This window comes from Callithrix jacchus, chromosome 14, assembly GCF_049354715.1.
Source record: "Callithrix jacchus isolate 240 chromosome 14, calJac240_pri, whole genome shotgun sequence".
Taxonomy (NCBI): domain Eukaryota; kingdom Metazoa; phylum Chordata; class Mammalia; order Primates; family Cebidae; genus Callithrix; species Callithrix jacchus.
Window position 1 is genome coordinate 19,785,306 of NC_133515.1, and position 12,401 is coordinate 19,797,706.

The 12,401-nt window shown below is 48.5% G+C and overlaps 2 protein-coding genes across 3 annotated transcripts in view; one reads left to right on the plus strand and one right to left on the minus strand.

The window, feature by feature from the left end:
• Positions 1–12,401, minus strand: part of SH3RF3 (SH3 domain containing ring finger 3) — a 365,288-nt gene that overhangs the window by 157,187 nt on the left and 195,700 nt on the right. The window lies entirely within an intron of this gene.
• On the plus strand, positions 43–722 carry LOC108588175 (uncharacterized). Its single transcript, XM_035271861.1, is given in 2 exon segments — positions 43–325; positions 328–722. Coding segments are annotated over 2 exon segments (678 nt in total).

Genomic DNA, 12,401 nt, shown 5'->3' on the forward strand with positions numbered 1-12,401 from the left:
CTGCCTTGGTGCCAGTGGCTCTCAAATCAACCTGTGCCTGTGATGTCCCTTCTGATCAGGGAACTTGATATGAACCCAGATGCCAGCTTGATGGCTCTGCTGGATGTCCACAAGCTCATAAAGGCCATCATCTGTCCCTCCAGCCCCACCTCCTGTGTTCCTTGCTGTGGCCATGGAATCCCCACCCAGCTGATCAACAAGGACTTTCAGTTATCCCTGTGCCTGCCCTTTCCCTTGGCCTGGGCACTCCTCCTCCTGACTCCACTTCTGAGCTCTCACTCAGAGGGCCATGCACCTTCCCACTCCCACTGCCTTGCCTTCCATCTCTCCTGCACCCAGTACAAACCTCCTTCAGTGGCCTCCTGGCCCATCAGCCCATTGTGGGCTGGGTGCCCAAATGCAGGGCTGAGCTCACACACCTGCTGCTTATGAGCTTCAGTGGCTGCCTGCTGACCTCAGGGGATCCGAGCTCCTAGGCACACCAGCCAAGGTCCCCTAAGCTGGCCTCAGCACACCTGCCAAGCCACGGCAGACAGTGTCTTCAGTCACAAGAAGTCTGTGCTTCTGGAACCTGTAGCGCTTGGCAGGCAGAGCTCATGCTACCTCCTCCGCCCTTCTCCCTTCCTCTGAACCCACACTGCTCCCCAATCACCACCTGTGCCCTACTAATTCCATCAGCCACCCACCAGCCACCTCCATCAGCCAACTTCCTAATTCCTTAGCCTCTATGCCACCAAGGCCCCCAGGAGGAGACTGTGCTGTTCACCCTGATGACCCCAGGACCCAGGAGTATTCCCCCTGCATAGTAGATCCCTTCTATATGCTGTTAATTTGAAGGCACTCAGGTTAGTCCTGAGTTAGGCCTGGATGGGGATGCAGGGGCGAAAGTTAGAAAAGAGGGATCTGGGGCTGGGCATGTTGGCTCCACCTGTAATCTTAGCACTTTGGGAGGCCAAGGCTAGAAAATCACTTGAGGCCAGGAGTTTAAGGCTAGCTCGGCAACATACTGAGACCTCATCCCTAAAAAAAAATTTTTTTTTTAATAGCCAGGAATGGTGGCAAGTATCTGTAGACTCAGCTATCGGGAGGCAGAGGCAGGAAGACTGAGTGAGCTTGGGAGTTTGAGGCTGTAGTGAGCAATGATTGTACCACTGTACTCCAACCTGGGTGATAAAGCAAGACCCTGTGTCTAAGAAAAAAAAAGAAGGCAGGGCAGGGGCAAGGCGGAAGCAGGGGCAGCCCTGGGGACTGCACCCCGGGCCACCACGCCATAGGTGGTAACGTACCTGCTGGCCTCGAGGCTAGCCCTGACAGCGTAACTCGTGGAACAAGCAAGCTGTGAGAGCATGTAGGGTCCAGGTGAGGCCTGTTTGCCAGGGCGGGTACCAGAGCCAGGAGGAGAAGAAGTGGGGAAAAGTATGGGGCAGAAAAGGCAGAGGGAGAAGGCAAGAGAGCCCCCCCATATCCCCATCTCAGACTGTCAGACAGAGCAAAACCAAGAAGGGACATGAAACTTTTTAAGATGCAGGACACATTTCTGAGGGAAAAAAGGAAAAAAAAAAAAAAAGAAGTCAAGGAAGGTGCTGAGAGGCAGTTTATTTGGAGGAGCAAAAGCAGCCAGAAACTGGATCTCATCAGAAAATGCTCAGATGGGTGACACTTGGCACCTCCAGAGTCTTTCATCTTCAAAGCCCTTTATAAGATTAACTAATTAGTGCATGGAAGGGGCCTAGGGCAGGCAGATGCTATTATGGGGGAGAAAAGACTTCTGTCGATTGCACAGCAGCAACCCGGAGGCCTCTGTCCCAGCCTCCACACCCACCCAGGAGGGTGGGCAGCTGCCCCGGAGCCTGTTTGCTTTTTGCCCACAGACGTGTTTGCAAGAACTTCTCACACTGCAGTGTGCTCCCCTTTAGAAGAATTTCATTCAAACATTGTCACTAAGCCGCCATTATTTGGGCTCAAGACATTAAGAAAAATAAATAAAAGGAAGAGAGAAAACCCATCTGGGATGCCTACAGGACAATTAACACCAGCCACCCCTGCAAGGCATTAATAATAATTAAAACTTATAATGTCAATTTCATGGCTCATTACTCAGATGTGGCACACACATCTTCCTCTGGGCTTAATGTCCTACCCGTGGAGAGAGCACTCACGTGGGCACAATGGCGCTATCTCTGGCTTCTACGGGCATCAGGCACATGGCAGCGGGCTCTGAGGAATGTGCTCCTGACACTCCTGGGTGGAGCTCTCAGGCACATCATCCCCCTGAGCAAGGGCTGGTGCCAGAGCTGGCCTTCAGTGTGGGGACGGCATGACTCCAACTGGCCTCCTATTCCAGACCTTCCAGCAAGCTGGGGTGGAGAACATGAAACACCAGCTCCCTGTATTTAAGACTCTAAGGATGCAATGTTTTTTCTTTTTTTTTTTAAGATCAGAGTCTCACTCTGTCTCCCAGGCTGCAGTGCAGTGGTACTATCTCTGCTCATTGCAACCTCTACCTCCTGGGTTCAAGTGATTCTCCTACCTCAACCTCCTGAGTAGCTGGGACTACAGGCACATGCAACCACATCTGGCTAATTTTTATATTTTTAGTAGAGATGGGGTTTGACTATGTTAGCCAGGATGATCTCAATCTCCTGACTTCATGATCCACCTGCCTTCACCTCCTAAAGTGCTGGAATTACAGGCATGAGCTACCACACCCGGCCAGGATGCAATCTTTCCAGAAGAGCACTTGCCATGGCTCTCACTACCTGCTTTCAATGGAGGGCTCCCTCTATGATCAGTCCATCAGGACAGATTCTCACCTGCTTTGCTCACTGCTGGATACCCCGCTCCTGGCCTGACACAGATCGTACGCTCAATATATCTACTGAACGAATGCACACACAGACTAGCAAACCAGTCCCCTGGGACTAGAGCCTTGACTCACAGCCTCTATCTGGTCCATTATTTTTCCCAAAATATGAGGTTCACAGTCCATGTGGCCCAAGATCCTGTTGCTAATAGCAGCTGGGCCTGGAGGAAAGGGGAGAATCCCAGGGGTGGCTGATGAGGACTGGGGCCTTCCAGCTAGTGCTTCAGCCCATGCAAAGGTCTAGAGTTACAGATGGACATGGGGCCTGCTCACTTAGTCTCTAGTATAGCACATCATGTGGCTGTCTGAAAAGTGGCAGGAAGATGAACATATTCATCCACAAGCTCTGAAGGGCAAGACCGTAATCATATACAAAGCACTGCAGCGTCTGAGAATGCACCAAGGACAGCTGATGAGCCCCCAATACCCACTCTCTGCTTCTTTTGTCTGTCAGAATATTCCAAGTTTCGACTGGGGTCAAGCTTCCAGTGGAAGCCTTCATTTTCAGCGTTGCCTGCAGGCAGTCCTGGTTAGCTGTCCACATTTCTGTCCACGCGATGCAAGTGAAGTGAGTCCTGCACGTTCTGGGGCATGTTTTATAATAGCATGCATAAGGAAATCTGCCTTCCCAGGGGCTGCATGGTAGATACGGGAGGGTGGGCCAGTTTTTCCATCAAAGATTATGCTCAGAGCAAAGGGGGAAGGAACCTGGGTCTTGGGATGACCTTGCAGAATATGTCCCTGGACCATGAAATAAGGAAAAGGAAACTTGATCTTATCTGAGCCATCACGTTTTGAGATCTCATTTGCAGCTTAGCCTATATCCTGACTCACTCAGGAAGTTTCAGGTGTGTTTACAATTTCTTAAACTCGCAAGCATTTTTCAAGCCAAGGCACTGACTTTCATAGCACTGTTGAGGATTGTCATTTATATGCTGCCATCTTCGAACAGCACTTTCAACTCAGACACTCTCAGATTTAGAAAAGGTATAACTCTTGGCCTTGCCTTATTTTAAATAATGTATTTACCAGAGTGTATCCCATCTTCCAGTTTATAGATTTAATCTGCGATGAAGAAGTTTGTTACTGTATCACACTGCAACCAGAGGTCCCCAGGTTCTCATTTACAGAAATTACATTTCGAGTTCCTTCATCCCCTTTTCTCATTCAAAGCTGCTTGTCGGGTCCCAACTTTTTGTTTCTTCCCCTCTTTTCTTTTGACAGTCTCTCCCTTTCCCATATTTGCACATTCATTCATCCAAGAACTGACGAAAGTCCTGCAATGTGCCAGACTTTAACTAGATCCCTACAGAGGACAGTAAGGCGCATCCCTTCTTGAAGGTCACCACCAATGGCCCTGCAGCCTTTACAACAACTACAGTATGATGGAAGTGAGGCAAATAGAGAAAAATGCAACTTTCCCTTCAAACATGGGGTGATGAGGCCACTGCTAAGCTGTTGCATGGGATGCAACAGTGAAGATATAAATTGTCTACAGCCAAGAGCTGCCTGTAGCAGTTTCATGTTTCAGCAAGATTAGAGAGGATTTAAAAGCAAATTTACGTTTCTTGTTTTCTTCCTGTTTTTACTTTTCCCAGGCTTTGTTGTGGCCTGTTTGCCTGTTGCTCCATGCATTTTGGTAGTCAGTTCCCTGGCCAGCCATCAATAAAAGGTGGGCTGGAGGCCATGAAGAAGACCATAAGGGCATGGAATGGTATATGCTTTCCTTTCACTGAAATTAAAATGTGCACATCCGGAGTGTCCCCATGCCAAGATAACAGCCTGCCATCCACTCTCACTGAGAGAGGAAGAATCTGACAGCGCACAGGGTCCGCTTGGGGCATGGGGACGGACGTGGGAGGAGCGGCTTTGCTCCAGAGACGGAGGTTCCCAAACTGCTCTGGACTCAGAGCCCGCTAGCAAGAAGGAACCCCACGGCAGGAGCCTGTGCCTATTCCTCCAACACCGCCATTCTGCATAGAAGGTTTCCATACAGAGCTTGAAAGAGTTCAAAAGTGAACAAAATGAGGTTTTCGGTTTGGCAGAGCCTCCTGTTCCACACAGGCTTACCTTGTTTGTTCAGACACAACCTCAAGCCCCCAGGACCCCGCCTCCCTTCCTGGATCTCAGCTCCTGCTCGCTGGCCAGGGACCCTTTTCTCTCACCCCGTGCCTCTATGACCTAAGTTCTCAGGGGGCTGCCTCCAGTCAGAGATTCCTGCTGCTCCCATTTCTCTGTGCTTTATTTCATGAACCCACCTGAGTGTAAAGCAAGCTCTGTGACACCTAGTTCATAAAGGGAACTGAGATTAATTTTTTTTTTTTTGAGAGGGAGTTTCATTCTTGTTGCCCAGGCTGAAGTACAATGGCATGATCTCAGCTCACTGCAACCTCTACCACCTGGGCAATTCTCCTGCCTCAGCCTCCCAGGTAGCTGGGATGAGAGATGCCCACCACCAAGCCTGGCTAATTTTTTTTGTATTTTAGTAGAGACAGGGTTTCACCACATTGGCCAGTCTGGTCTCGAACTCCTGACCTCAGGTGATCTGCCCACCTCGGCCTCTCAAAGGGCTGGGACTGCAGGTGTGAGCCACCATGCCCAGCCAAAAGTGAGATTAATTCTATTCAGACAAACATGAAAACATGAGATAACAATAATTACCTGGAAAAGTTTTAACCTTGGGCTTGGTAGTCTTTGTTTAGAGTCCAGAATGCCCGTTCAGGCCCCTGGGCCCCACTTCCATATGCTGCACAGAAAAGGGCACATACAGAGAGTAAGTAGAGGGGGGCAGGTGTGACACACACACACTCTCAAAAAGCCTGTCCACATACCATCTGACACCAAGGAGGAGAACTAGAAGGTGGAAATGTCCCTGGGGCCAATGCATCCTGCCTCCAGTCTTCATAAATCAAGCTGTATTGGGACACAGTCACACCCAATCATTTAATTATCTCTGCTGAGTGGCTGCATCGGAGACCACATGGGCCGCAAAGCCAAAAACATTAGCTATCCAGCCCTTTACAGAAAAAGTCTGCCAAACCCTGGAACAGAACGTCAAGCAGGGAGGCTGCAGAGCCTCTGTGTGACCGCAATGTGTTACATTCAAGAGCAGCACTTCCAGTGTCAAAGCTGCAGTTAGGTCATCTGAGATGGCCTTACAACGTGCCTTCTGACAAAGTACCTTGGGCTTAGTTTTCCCATAAACCGGTGATAATAAAATCTGCCCTTCCATGCTTCTTAGTATGTCAACAGAATAAAACTGATGATATGTAAGGAGCTTTGTCCATCTCAATGAAGAAGGAGCTATAAAAGCAACGATCACTGACTGCTTGCTGAGGCAAACAGATGTTCTAGGACCCTGGGTGCTGGGGCCAGGAAAGGCAGATGCTTCTAAGTGTAGAAAGTGGTCAGTGGTGACCCCTCCTCATGCACTGCAGCAAGTCAGATGAGAGAGCTGAGAACCGCCCCTCCAGCATCTGCACACATTCCCTGAATAAGGGAATTCAACAAAGAACCAAAGCATAGCCCTTGGGTGTAGACCCTCTCTTGCTCTCTGGGTTGAAGTATGCACCTCTCTGGGTTCCAGTGGAGCTGTCATCCTGACCTCACCCCTTCCTGTCCTGAGCACCTCTGTGCCTGCTGCTCCTACCTCTACCTGCAAGACCCACAGGATCCTTACAGCAACCCTGTGAGCTCGGCCTTATATCATCTGCACTTTACAGACAGGAAACTGGGGCACAATGAGGTTCAGTAACTTGCCCAAGGTCCAAGAGGTAAAACTGGACCCAGGCGGTCTGACCTCTCAGCCTGTGCACTGTCGGCTACACACATCACCACCTCAAAGTAACATAGCCATTATTTAGTTGCTACTCTCCACCAGACACTCCCAATAACCTGATTATTGCTCACAGGATGCCTGTGAAATAGGAATTTTGGTCATTACAAGTGAGAAAAATGCAGCAAGGTGGGCAAGTTCCTCACCATCACAGAGCATGTAACAGGGCAACCAGTCTCCAACCACTTGCCTCCTCCTCACTCCCCCAAAAGGCGAGGGAAGGCACTGCGGAGCCCTGATAATTACCTGTTTAATTATGGAAGGAAAAGGACAGCTGTGGGTTGCTCATCCATTAGGACAGGAGGGTCCAGATCTGTTTACACGTATCCAGTTTGGAGACGCATGGCTCACTTCCTCACTTACTGGGAAGACAGCTCCCATGCTGTGAGCTGGTATTTGCAGCTTTCCAAGGCATGTTCTGATACTGTGTACTTAGAGGAGTACCTAAGCAAGTCCCCAGCAGCCACTGGGCACCTTGAAAGGTGCTCCTGTGATCCCTCCCACAGAACAAAGGCCTCACTACCTGCAACCCCTGCAGCCCCACCCAGACACCCCCCAGGGCATGAATCCAGCTGATGCCTGGTAGGCCCCATCTCCCACCCTTCCACTGGTCCTCTGGGCAGCATACTCACCAGGGCCTCCTTTGTGGGTGGCCTTGGGTCAATGGGGCCCTACACTGGGGACCTGGATCTTCAGCCACCTCAGAAGACCAAGAGGACAGGAGGGAAGTGAAGGAGGGGAGTCAAGGCAGAGGACTCTTTGTAGGGCCTTATTTCAACCCAAACTAACCACCACATCAGCTTAATATGTATACATTGTTCACATCATTATTTTCATGTTACTCCCCCGGGAAAAAACAGCTGACCCTGAACCAACATGAGTTCAAATTGGAAGGGTCTACTTATATGTGGATTTTTAAAAATAAAAGTTACACAGAGTGGGCCTGTCTCCTCTGCCTCTCCATCCACCTCATCCGCCTATGCCTGAGACAGCAAGGCCAACCCCTCCTGCTCCTCAGCCTACATAACATGAAGATGATGAGGATGAGGACCTTTACGATGATACACTTCCAGTTAATGAATAGTAAATATATTTTCTCTTCCCTATAATTTTCTTAATAACATTTTCTTTTCTCTAGCTCACTTTATTGTAAGAACACAGTGTATAATGTATAGTTCATTCAAAGTATGTGCCAATTGTTATCAGTAAGGCTTCTGGTCAACCATGAGCTCTTAGGAGTTGAGTTTGGGGGAGTTAAAAGTTACATACAAGACTGGGTGCAGTGGCTCACCCACTTTGGGAGGCCGAGGCGGGTGGATCACCTGAGGTCAGGAGTTCGAGACCAGCCTGGCCAACATGGTGAAATGCTATCTCTACTAAAAATACAAAAATTAGCTGCATGTGGTGGTGAAAACCTGTAGTCCCAGCTACTTGGGAAGCTGAGACAGGAGAATTGCTTGAACCCAGGAGGCAGAGGTTGCAGTGAGGTTGCACTCCAGCCTGGGCAACGAGAGACTCCGTCTCAAAAAAAAAAAGTTACACACAGATTTTTTACTGCACCAGGGGTTGTTGCCCTAACTCCCACATTGTTCAAGGGTCAAGTGTAATACAAAGAGGTAAGAAAAAAATAAAGTATCTGTGAGCATCCATGTAAAAAAATTAAGTTTCCTTAAGAATCTGGCTCAAATGGTAAAGGAAGGAGATCTGTGTCAGAACCGAGTCCCCAGTCCTTGAGGAGTTTTGAGAATGGCCATGAAGCTTCTTGCTGAAGAGCTCAATTCTGCCACATCCTACCTGCTCTGTACCTCAGTTTCCTCACCTGCAAAACAAGCAGGCTAAGAATCTGTTTCACAGGGATCTAAACGTGAGTTCGAAAGAGTTAATACAGATGAGCCATTTGTAACACTGCCTAGCACACCGTAAGTATCAAAACACGGTCTCCTGTTAGTGGCAAATAATCCCTACTGGGAAATCATGAGACGGCAGCACATAGCGTGTTTACTGAAGTTCTCCACATCGTACGACACAGACTGGCAAGCTCTGTGAAAAACAGAAAGAGGCCGGGTGCAGTGGCTCACACTTGTAATCCCAACACTTTGGTAGGCCGCAGCAGACAGCTCACTTGAACCCAGGAGTTCCAGGCCAGCCTGGGTTACATGGTGAAATCCCATCTCTATAAAAAATACAAAAATTAGCCAGGCATGGTGGTGCATGCCTGTAGTCCCAGCTACTCGGGAGGCTGAGGTGGGAGGATCACTTGAGCCCAGGAGATTGAGGCTGCAGTGAGCTATGATTATGCCACTGCACTCCAGTCTGGATGACGAAGTGAGACCTTATCTCAAAAAATAAAAATAAAAAAGAGTTAGCAAAACAAATTTGACTGCCAAGATAACCCACCTGATACCATGATTCAAGAAGGTCCTACAAAGGAAGGTTCTTTCACCAACAGATGATGGACTTCCTAGCAAATGTGCTAAAGGCTCAGGGAAGCTCCACAGACTTCCTGGGCAGGGTGGAAATGCTGAGGGTGATTCCATGACCAGGGGCGCCTCCAGGAAACTCACCCTCACCTGCACAGTCCCTTATCACAATTTGAGGAAAATATTTCACCACATGCAAGGGGGTAGCCATGACACAAGGTGCTGCAGACATCATACACAGAAGGACCTAGCCTCGGATGCACAGAAGTCACAGGACAGATGGGAGCAGGGCCACAGTGGGAACAGCAGCCCCATGCACCCTACATCTATGGTTCTGGGCAGCCCCGCTGTGGAGGGAGAGGAGAGGGTCCCAGGACCAAGGGAGCCCAATTTCTTCCTTCTCAATACAGATAGGCCCAGAAGCTTTTACAAATCTTTAAATCATGTGGTCAATCTCAGGAAAAAAATCACCCAATGAGCCACTTCGTAATCCCCTCTCTAGAAAGGTATTTAAGACACATAACACAAAAATGTGAAAACTATAAGCCCTGAATTTACATTTAGAATACTAAATAGGATTTGCTATTATGTTAAAAAATTGTTAAGCCTGAATCTAAGCATACCTAATGGTTTAGGCTTATTTCACGTACATATTGCATTTGCCTGCTTTACACTAATTCTGCAATTTGCTGCCCAGAGAGGATGATGGTCTGGCTGTCAGGGATGCAGACTGCCCTTTCCCCTGGGACAGGAGGAACTGAGCAGAATTCTTCACTGCACCCGGCTGGAGCAGGAGAGGGTCCCTTGGCATCCCATTTGCATGTTGATTTATAGAAACCCTTAACTCCAGATATTTAGTTACAAAATGCTTTGCCAACTTTGTAACGGAAATCACCACAAAATTGGATGTTGAAGTTGCTTTTATAGACTTAAGGTGAACTTCATAAATAAGTTATTAATGCAAATAGTCTCACTGCAGAGAAACACACAAATGCTCTCCTGGGTCACTGCAAAGAGCATGTGCCTCAGTGTGGTGGAAACACTGCCCAGGGCTGGCATCATCATCCTCCCTTGGGGACTGGTTTCTTTAAGAGCAGCCTGCAGGCTACACGAGGACTCACAGCAAGCCCTCAGCACGTGCTAGCCATGGGCACACCAGGACATTTCTTTGTTACTCGAGGGAGAAACTTACTGGTGGCAGCTTCGCTTCCAAATGTATTTTGCATGCTAGTGAGTCAATCCAGTTATTTTCTCTTCTATCTGTGAGAAATTCCTTCTTGAAGCTTTCACACTTTAATGTGACTTTGTAAACTCATTTTAAAGTAAAAATGGGTCTTTGGTTGTTGTTTTACCTAGTCTAGAGAATAAGATGGGCTTCCCAACATGGTACCTCTTCTCCAGTGAGGGAGAATCCTTCTCCTGCAGGTCAGCTTATGGGCAAATGGCAATTTTTGGACCTTCTAAAGTAGTATTTTTGACCTTCCTAAGATATTAAAAATTTTTGAACTTCTTTAAATATTGAAGAGCTTACTCGGCCTGCCTGAATTTTCAAAACCTAGGGAGAGGAACACCTTCTACACTAAAGCTTTTTCTGATGGGTCCCAGATGTTGCCAGTCACTTAAATCAGCCCAAATGTCTCAATGACATCATGCCATCAGTCTCACCCACATATCCCACTCCCAGCCCCCAAGTGTCTTTTTTTGTTGAGTTGCTTCATTCATGAATACATCTTTCACATTCATTGTGTGCTTTCAAGTTTTCTAAGCATTTCGACAGGCTTTATTTAACTTTCATTCTTATCCTCTCTACAGCCAAGTAAGGTGGGAAGTGGTTTTAGGATATTTATGCAGTTAGTCAGCAAATCGGAATGAATGCCCATTACTTGTGGGGTGTGGTTCTGGCATGGGAACAAAACACTCAGAGATCCCCACCCAGGTGGAGTTTATGTTCCAGCCAGGGGGACAGCAACGAAACATACAAATAAGTAAAATCTAGAGAATGTCAGAAAGTGATTATGTGCTAAGGGGACACATAAACCAGGGAAGTGGACACAAACACTGGGATGAGGACAGGGTAAAATCTTAGAATGTCGTCACTGAGAAGGTAACTGAGTGACACGTGGACGAGCGAGGGTCATGCTGTATCCCAGCCCGGAGTGGCATGGGGGCACTAGTGGAGCAAAGGAGGCAGTGTGGGGAAGGGGCATGAGCTTTTCAGTGTGGGGAAGGGGCATGGACTTTTCAGTGTGGGGAAGGAGCATAGGCTTTCCAGAGTGGCATGGGGAACAGAAGAGGCAGTGTGGGGAAGGGGCATGGGCTTTCCAGGGTGGGGGCCGTGGAAGGGCTGGAAGAGCCCAGCAGAGACTCAGAAGAAGACAGATGCCTTGAGAGTTTTCAATGTGGAAACTGAGGCACGGGGAGAGGATAAAGAAACACCCAAGAAAAAGCTACGAAGAGCCATTCTTGTGTAGAACGGGCAAGGGGTCCCCACGGTCCTCACAGCTGCTCCTCTGAGGTGTAGAGGCCTTGGAATTCTAGATCAGGAGCAAGGAATGGGTAACACCGAAGATGCTGCAAAATATCCTGATGAATCTGCTCCAAGAACAAGAAACGTTCGGTTTTGAAGCAATGAGTGGTATGACCCTGATGATCCCAGTAGAAACAAAACCGTGTCTTCAGTGATCAAGGAGGCATGTGAGTTGCCAACGTGGTGGCATAAATCACATTCTCAGAGCCTCACACCATGACGAATGGCTTGGGAAGGCATGCGAAGAGTTAAAAGCAGAATCTTTCCAGGAAGCCCAGCCTAAAAAGCAAAGAGAAAGGGACTCAGGGACTTCTCAGTAAAGATGCTGGGTTCTGCAAATATATAGTCCATCTGTCTCAGAAGTGCTATTGAGGGGAGCAGGTGGCACATAACATTCTAGTTGGAGAAGCAGAGAGAAACGGAGGCAGGAAGAAACCCCTTCAGCAGCCTCGTGACCCATCACCTCCTGTTCTCACAAGTTGAAGAGGCACATTTTGCAGCTTTTCCTCCCTGTGTCTGTGGATCTCTTTTCCCTCAGGTCTGCTTTATTAAGAAGTGTGACTTCTTGTCACGATGTTTCCAGCCATCCCCTGCTGGAATCAGCACAGGGGACATTGTGGCTGCCTCACTCTATCCCTGGCATCCTGGAGCAGGTGGGAGTTCCGCTGCTGGCTGGCACCACTAGCACCCTTCCTTCAGCCAACCCAGTCTGTGCCCTTATTGCCAGGAAATTCAGCAGGATTCTGGACCAACAGG